The 7817-nt window shown below is 46.7% G+C and overlaps 1 protein-coding gene across 2 annotated transcripts; it reads left to right on the forward strand.

Moving 5' to 3' along the window:
• Positions 1 to 3273: 3273 nt before the first annotated feature.
• Positions 3274 to 7207, forward strand: dhh (desert hedgehog signaling molecule). Of its 2 annotated transcripts, XM_088368477.1 has the most exons (4): positions 3274 to 3410; positions 3510 to 3953; positions 5784 to 6045; positions 6202 to 7207. In XM_088368477.1, exons 2-4 carry the CDS (start codon positions 3570 to 3572, stop codon positions 6945 to 6947), a joined length of 1392 nt encoding a protein of 463 aa, XP_088224603.1. In that variant the 5' UTR covers positions 3274 to 3410; positions 3510 to 3569; the 3' UTR covers positions 6948 to 7207. The 2 variants fall into 2 exon arrangements, with proteins under 2 accessions (XP_088224603.1, XP_088224602.1); XM_088368476.1 differs by having other exon boundaries at positions 3295 to 3953.
• Positions 7208 to 7817: the final 610 nt, after the last annotated feature.

Here is a 7817-nt window from a genome sequence, read left to right on the forward strand (position 1 = left end):
TTTTTTTTGTTTCCTTTTGCTGATTCTGCAACAAAAGCATTGGGCTGATGGATCCTGATGACCTCCACCCGTCTGGTTACATTTCTTTTAATCAGCTTGAGAAGAATGCTGTATTTTGGCTTGTCTTTCAGCAGGGTCTAACCACGACGCCACTTTTGCGGTGGAGCCCACGCTTTCCCTTTTTCCTTGCAAGTGCCTGATTAAAAAAAAAAATCATCAGGACTGACATTCTCTCCTTCACATCTCCGCCACAGTCGGCTCGCCGCCTTTCTTCCGTCACTCTTCCTTGCCCATTGTCCATTTCCTCATCCCATTTTTCTGAAGGCAGTTCAAGAGAAGGCCGACTCTTGATTAATTTCTCTGGCTTAATTTTTTTTTGTTTGCGTTTCTTGTTTTGTTTGGTTGGATGTTTTAATCACGCTTATTTTCTTAAGGGTTTGTTTTGCATTGAGTTTCCTTTGCAAAAAGGAAATGAACTCAGACGTGGACGTTGCGTTTGTGCACATCTGGAGGCTCGTTGAGGTCTGAGGAAGTTCCAGATAGAGCTTTTGTTGACAGACTGACACGTGCACTTTTACTCTGTCTAATTTTCATGCATTTTCCAACAAACAGGTTGTTTTGGTCCAACGTTGCCATGCATACGTTGCCATATGGTCATCCCCCTTTTTCACAATAGCCCAAATCTGCTTATATTGCATTGAAACCCACATTGGAGCATTTTGTTGGTGTTGCGTTGACCTCTAACCTGAGGTAGCACAGGAGCAGCACCTGAGGAACAGGACAAGATTTATTCCAAGCAAGAATGCTTCTCATGTCACCCACTCGGGTGACACACGTAGACGGGTTGCCGGCCGTATCTCGGACAAGGCTGCTCGTAATGGGGTGAGATAGGCTATCTTTATTGTCAAAACATAAGAATGAAGGGAGGGAGGGAGGGGGAGACAGATTAGCTTTCCTGACAGTGGGTCGTTTGAACTGGATGCCAAAATGAATTAGACGCCGTTGCGCCGGTCGGCCGGCCGGCCCTCGTTTGTGTGCTCGCAAGTGAGCGAAGCGCTCACAGGAAAAAGGCGAGACTCGCCGGCTAATCAGCTGATAACGCCACTCGCGCTCTCTGCCCGGCTGGCATCCTGCGTGCACGCTCGCGCCACGCTTGCTTCACACGGGAAGTCCTCCTCCACTTTTAAATGATTATTTTGCTACTTTTCGGGGCCAGGTTGCTGAATGTTAAAAGAAAACAAAGTTGTAAGTGCATCATATCTAGCCAATGAGGTGCTTGTTTGGGTTCAGGAAGTTCCACTCTTTTTTGTCTTCTCCACCTTAATGTCTCCTTGGCCTCCTTCAAATTTTGTTGCTTAACTTTAGGAAAAGTTGGATGTAATATGGTGGTGAGCCTGCAAGTGCACGAAAATGCCCCACCCTGCCTCTTCCTGCGCCGATAACGAAGTGAGAGATGCCGCCACCGCCGCCGTGCAGAAGGAAAGACCCTTCGAGCGGCCTCCATCTGAGGAAGTGGAACCTGCACAGCGTTTCTCGGACAAGACAAACACGTGAGATGTCAAAGCCGCCATCGGACTGCAGCTCTGTCCCCCCACCCCCTGAACAACATTGGACCCAAAACCCTTTTTGGAGAATAAGATGAGGTGCTGACCTGGGGAAGAAGGGAGGAGAGATGTCATTTGCATTGGTGTGGCTTTGCAGGAAGCTCAAGCGCATGTACTCCCATCCTGAATCGGACGGGGGAGTTAAAAAGTTCACAAGAAGCAACAAGGGGGAGGATTGGCCGCCAAAATAAGACAAAACAAAACCAATAAGCACAACTTTTTATCCATCTCCATCCCACAGACCCTGGCTCGCTTCCTTCCTTCCCCCCCCCACTTTCATGTTACATTCTCAAATTGCTTTGATGAAACGTGTCGACATGGTGAAGATGTAAACGTTTTTTTTTTTGTCTGAGTCATGCCCTGCGTTTGTCATGGAAGCCGACATCTCTCATCTGCGCTGCTTATGCCAGACTTGTGCTGTCTTTTGTTTATTCATTAGGACAGGAAAATGCTGTTTCACTCTGACACCCCTCCCTACAACATCCGAGATCTTCTGGAACCTCCCAGCTCGGATGCTTGGGATGCAACCTTTGGTGACCTTTACAAGAACATTGCAGCCAATGCTGATCTTATTTTGCTGGTTGAACACAAGTGATGGAGCAACACATGTAGACAGATAACCATCGTATTTTTCATATTTTCTTTTATATTCTGGAAAGAAAGACTCATCTTAATGCAGGTTACCGTGACCGTCTTCATGTGTAGCCATATTATACTGCCTCCAAGTGGCCAATATGTGCACAGCAGAAGGAGAAGCGCAATCTCCATTAAATTGAAGAAAAAAAAGGTGGGTCAAAGTTATTGAAGCGTCATTATTGTATGTTTTATCAAATTCAATATTACAGAGTACTCCTTTATTACTATTTAATATTATAAAATCATCATTATTATTACTGTAAAATTATTGTTCTTATAAAATAATATTTATAATAATTATTATTATTATTACTAATATTAAATATTAAGAGACGGATTAGTATTTTTTTTGTTTTTTGTGGTGGGGGCTGGAAAAAATATTTGATGGAGTATATGGTGACGGAACAAACTAAACTTGAATACGTCAAGGTGTCACTATTAGTCTTGGAACTGCAAACAATTTCGCCCTCCCCCTTCATAGCATTATTATCAGACGCATTTCATGTCTCTATTGTTCTAAGGCGGATAAAAATAAAGATGTTGTTTTCGAGTGTTTTTGAGCGAAAGGTCTTGGGGGCACCAGCTTGGTTCCTCAAACACGGGAAGTAAGGCGGACTTTTAGGGGTGTCAAGGCTGGACACTTGTTTTCGCTGCATGACCTTCACTTTCAAGTCCGTCTATTAATAACATTTTTTTCCCTAACCTTCTAAATATTTGACCTGTTTTTCCTGGTTATTGATTGATGAACCAAAAGTGCATTTGAACTGTCTCGCGTCATTTATCTTGGATACAAGCAAAGTGGCCCGAACGAACATCCGAGATGTTGATGACGGGGGTGGAGTGGTGTCATTGTGTTAACACAAGCGGACTGACTAATCATGTGTCCTTTCAAAGGTTGGATTGGAGGAGGCGTGTGCTGTCCTGGCGCGGTGGGAGGAAGGGAGGGCAATCTGCTGCCGCCGACTCTAATAAGACCCAAATGGCTGCTGCAAGGTGGCCAGCAGCGCGGCAAGTCAACAAGAGCGCAGAAGGACGCGCAGAAGAGGATGACGGAGTGAGGCTCGCTCCGACTTGAAAAAGCGCGCACAAGAGGATGACGGCGTGACATTCGCTCCGATTTCAAGGCGCGCGCCATCACGCACGACGCACCGGACTTGAGCGACGTGACAGGTATACAAGATGAAGATGACTTTCGGTGCTCAGGTGGCTTCCAACCAGCTCATACGCACGTGGTCAAACTTCAAGACCTCATACGGAAATGTGTTGTAGGTGCTGATGAACTAGTACTTTCCGGTTCCATTTCAAGGGATGTCCGAACCCTGAGTTTTGATGCTCAAGCTAGCAGCGTTTTGGAATGGAGCAAGATTTGAGCATGCACCCCACCTGAAGAATCAAGCCGCCCAAATGAAGCAGCCCCGCTGGGTTCGGAGCTCCCGGCTGGGCCTGCTCGCCCTGTGGACCTGCCTGTGCCTCGCCGAGGGATGCGGGCCGGGCCAGGGCTACGGCGTCCGCTCCAGGCCCAGGAAACTCACGGCCATGCGCTACAAGCAGTTCTTCCCCAACTTCTCCGAGAACAACCTGGGAGCCAGCGGGAGAGCGGAGGGCAAGATCACCAGGAACTCGGAGCGTTTCAACGAGCTGGTGTGTAACTACAACCCCGATGTTGTCTTCAAAGATGAGGAGAACACCAACGCGGACCGCTTCATGACTAAGGTAGTTTTTTTTCACCTTCATTCATTATTTGCCATTTGACCTTGCTCCTGGCACAAACAAATTTCCACCTCCCTTCTTTTAAGATAAGAAAAAAGAAGGGGAAAAAATCAGCACTCCCTCTTAAGAGGCCCAAGCGAGCAGCTCCTTTTAATATTTAACCAAACACCTTGCTGTTAGGACAGGTGCACCCTGAAAAATTCCTTTTTTAATAAATAATATTTTCAAGGCACTTTGCGTCTGGATTGGAGCAATTTGTGAGGCCAAGCGTGATTTGTGGCTGGGTTTGCTTTTTTAGGCACTAAATGTGGCCCATGAATATCGGCGCTTGTGATGCGTGCCCTTCTCATGCCCACTTTTGGCCGTTTTGGCTGGTTTGCCCAAATGTGAAAGCGGTTCTTTGTGCACCACTTGGAGAAAGGTCGCCTATACGAAATTCCCGCCTGCTGAAGTAATGGCACCGTTGGAAAAGCCACTATTGTAGTTGTGACAATGAAACGCCTCTCTCTCTTCAACGACGTTTGCTTTCTGTGCCTCTTTCTCACCCTTTGCTGTCACATTCCAACGTGCACGCCAATACAATTTCCCAGCGGCCTCGCGCATATTTGCTAGCGGCGCTCAGATCCGCCTTCTCCCACAGCTTCTCGGCAAATGCCGTTCGCTCGCTCAAAGGACCGAGAGCCCGACCGATGACATCGCTTTCTTCACCGACGCCGGCCCACGGGAGGCCGAGGAGTCACCGCTCTGATCTCGAGTCTCACGCTTGCCGCAGCTGGCAAAGACAGAGAAAGGCCTTGATTATTCTGTCACCCTGTCAAAAAAGGCAAAGGAATGCGGCGGCTGAGTCGTAGCCTTTTTCTTACATTCTCGTGGAGGAGGAATTTTCGTGCCAGTAGACAAGCAATTAAAACATGAGGGAGAACGTGTTGAAAAAGGAGTCCAATTCTTCATGGTCACGCTTGGAAGCGCTGGACTCGCATATTGTGCTCAGCTTCACCCTGTTAATAAATGATAACAACATTTGTGCTTGAGTGGCCTTCAAACATCCGCGGTCGGCCGCCACGAAAGCACGATCGCTTTATAGGAGTTGAAACAAATGCCGAGCAATCTGCGCTTTGGGCCAAATATGGCCCACCACATCATTTTATGTGCAAACACCTGTGTCAGATTTTCTGATACTCGCAAAATATTGAGCTATCTAAGAGGAAAATTAAGGAATTCACTCTGGAAAATTTTGCAAAGTCCAATTCAAAAGCCATATTGCTTATCCATTTTAAAGCTGGATCAGGTTTGATTGTTTGCGTCGGAGTGGAACTAAAATGCCATTCAACATTTTGACTGTTCCAGTATGGTTTAGTATCGTAAAAGCGCCTCTCACCAAAATAAATAGCTAATAAGTAGCTAAAATAAGTAGCAAATATATATTTCTATTTTGTTTTGAAGGAATGGAAATATAAAATACAAAATATTTCAAAAAAAATTACAAAAAAAATACAAATATTTAGATTTGTTGTTCCAGACTAGCTTCACTCTCCGTAGAAAACATCAGCACCAGTACAGTACAATTTAATCCGGTTCTAAATTTCACAGCAGCTTCAGTCACAGTTCAAAAACCTTATAGCGCCCTCTAGTGGACAAAAGGAACAATACATCTATTTCGGGAGCGAGTCTCTTCGGCACTTTTTGCAGGGTTTCCCAACCTTGCCAAGGCACCCATTTTGCTTTTAGACAATCAAAAAGACCAAATAGTGAACTCTTGATGACCTTGTATAAAATTTACTGCGTTGATGATTTAATTTGACACTGAACCCCTTTTGTGTTTGCTTCTTGTAGCGCTGTAAAGAATGTTTGAACAGGCTAGCGATCGCCGTGATGAACCAGTGGCCAGGGGTGCACCTACGGGTGACGGAGGCCTGGGACGAGGACGGCCACCACCCTGCCGGATCCCTGCACTACGAAGGTCGGGCCGTGGACATCACGACCGACGACAGAGACACGGACAAATACGGGCTGCTGGCCCAGCTGGCTGTGGAGGCGGGCTTCGACTGGGTCCACTACGAATCCAAATATCACATCCATTGCTCTGTCAAAGCCGGTAAGATCACTCTGCAAAAGAGAATTCATGTCCGGACTTGCATGGTTGAAGGTCATTGAAGGTCATATGCAAAGATGGATGTACTCATTTGTGGAGATATGACATTTAATCGTTTTCCTGATTTTTTGGGGATTTTTGTCCGGTCTCTTTCTGCAGATCACTCGGTGGCGGTGGAAAAAGGAGGCTGTTTCCCAGGCTGGGCCCGGGTGACTGTTGCTGGAGGAAAGCAGAAAAGCATGTCCTCGCTCACCCCCGGGGACAAAGTGATGGCCGCGTCGACGACGGGTCAAATCGTATTCAGCTCGGTTCTGCTCTTTCTACACTGGGACCGGGCGGCCCGGGTGACCTTTCTGTCTCTGGAGACGGAAGACGGCCATCGATTGGCCATCACACTGCACCACCTGCTCTTCCTGGACCCCGGCTGCGCGCTTGACGATAGCAAGTACCAAGCGCGATTCGCTAGCAGAGCCAGAGCCGAGCACTGCGTTTTGATCCGGCGGGCAGACGGGCAGATAGGTCCGTCTCGAATTCGTTCGCTTTCCGTGGAAGAGAGCACGGGGGCTTACGCGCCTTTGACAGAAGACGGAACTTTGTTTGTGGACGGCGTGCTGGTGTCCAGCTACGCGCTAGTGGAAGGGCAGCTGCTGGCGCACTGGGCCTTTGGACCTCTGCGATTTATCTCCTCAGTCCAGCGCCTATTTTGGGGAGAAGAGACGACTGGCACCAACACAACCTGGCTCCGTCGTAATGGAGCTTTTGACGTGAACACTTCTCTTCCAAGATGTCAGGATGGAGCTCGGAGAATGCCAATCCAGCGTCAGGCATCAAACGTGCACTGGTATGCTCGACTTTTGTACAGTGTGGGATGTATGGTTTTAGACTCCAACTCTTTTCATCCTTAAAGGTATAGCGTTCTTCTTTTTCGTTCACTTCCACCGTATGATAACTAAACCTCACTCTGTCTGCGCACTGGGTCGTTTGTAATTATTCTTTGGAATATTTTTCACATGCATTATTAGAATTTTGCCAAATCAATAGATTTTATATTTTTCTACCATCTGAAACGTAATATATATTTCATATTTTAATAAATGCACCATATGTATTGTATGTTTTCACCTTTTGTCATCAAACATTAAAATGTGATTTAACGAGACAATAATGTTTTCTGTTTTAATCACAAAATACTCTTTCCTTCTTTTTCTTCTTCTGTGGGGTCTATTGGCAGTTTGCGAACAACCTTACTGGCGAAGTAACGCCACCTACTGATAGTGTCCTTACATTGCAAGGCAACCAATGTGAGTTGAAGGAGTCTAGGCTGCCGTCGAGCGGTGGTTCTCTGAAGTGCACTCGCGTCTCAAATTTTTAGTTAAAGTGGATTCTTAAAATTCAGAAAATATAAAATAGTTGCTGTACTCAAGCACATTTTTCAGGTATCTTTATTTTTTTTACTTTGACACATGGCCCAATCAGCTTGAAGTATTGTACCTAATTGTCCCTCCTTCCTACCACAGTGGAGCGCTCCCAGATCAATATTGGGTCGAATGATTTGAGTATCAATCTGGCTCTTGTCCGGTTACCTGATTCATGCTCTGTTGTAAACACTGTGTGTGTCATCTGAGGGATTATCCTTGAGATGCAGGGAGGCAGATGGAAGGGAGTCACTCTGCTTTGCTGCCGGCGAATGGGAGCAATCGGGTGCCCCTAATACCACCCTCGATTTACAGCCATTGGCTAATCGGCCTGTCCTCCAAGCAGTCTCGCCCCCCGCC

Source organism: Syngnathus floridae, chromosome 2 (genome assembly GCF_059516105.1).
Source record: "Syngnathus floridae isolate MCC-2025c chromosome 2, RoL_Sflo_1.0, whole genome shotgun sequence".
NCBI classification, from domain to species: Eukaryota; Metazoa; Chordata; class Actinopteri; order Syngnathiformes; family Syngnathidae; genus Syngnathus; species Syngnathus floridae.

Coding starts and splice junctions, on each gene's coding strand:
- dhh (XM_088368477.1), top strand. CDS start 3,570: ATGCTCAAGCTAGCAGCGTTTTGGAATGGAGCAAGATTTGAGCATGCA. Junction 3,954..5,783: donor CGGACCGCTTCATGACTAAG/GTAGTTTTTTTT, acceptor TGCTTCTTGTAG/CGCTGTAAAGAATGTTTGAA. Junction 6,046..6,201: donor CCATTGCTCTGTCAAAGCCG/GTAAGATCACTC, acceptor CTCTTTCTGCAG/ATCACTCGGTGGCGGTGGAA.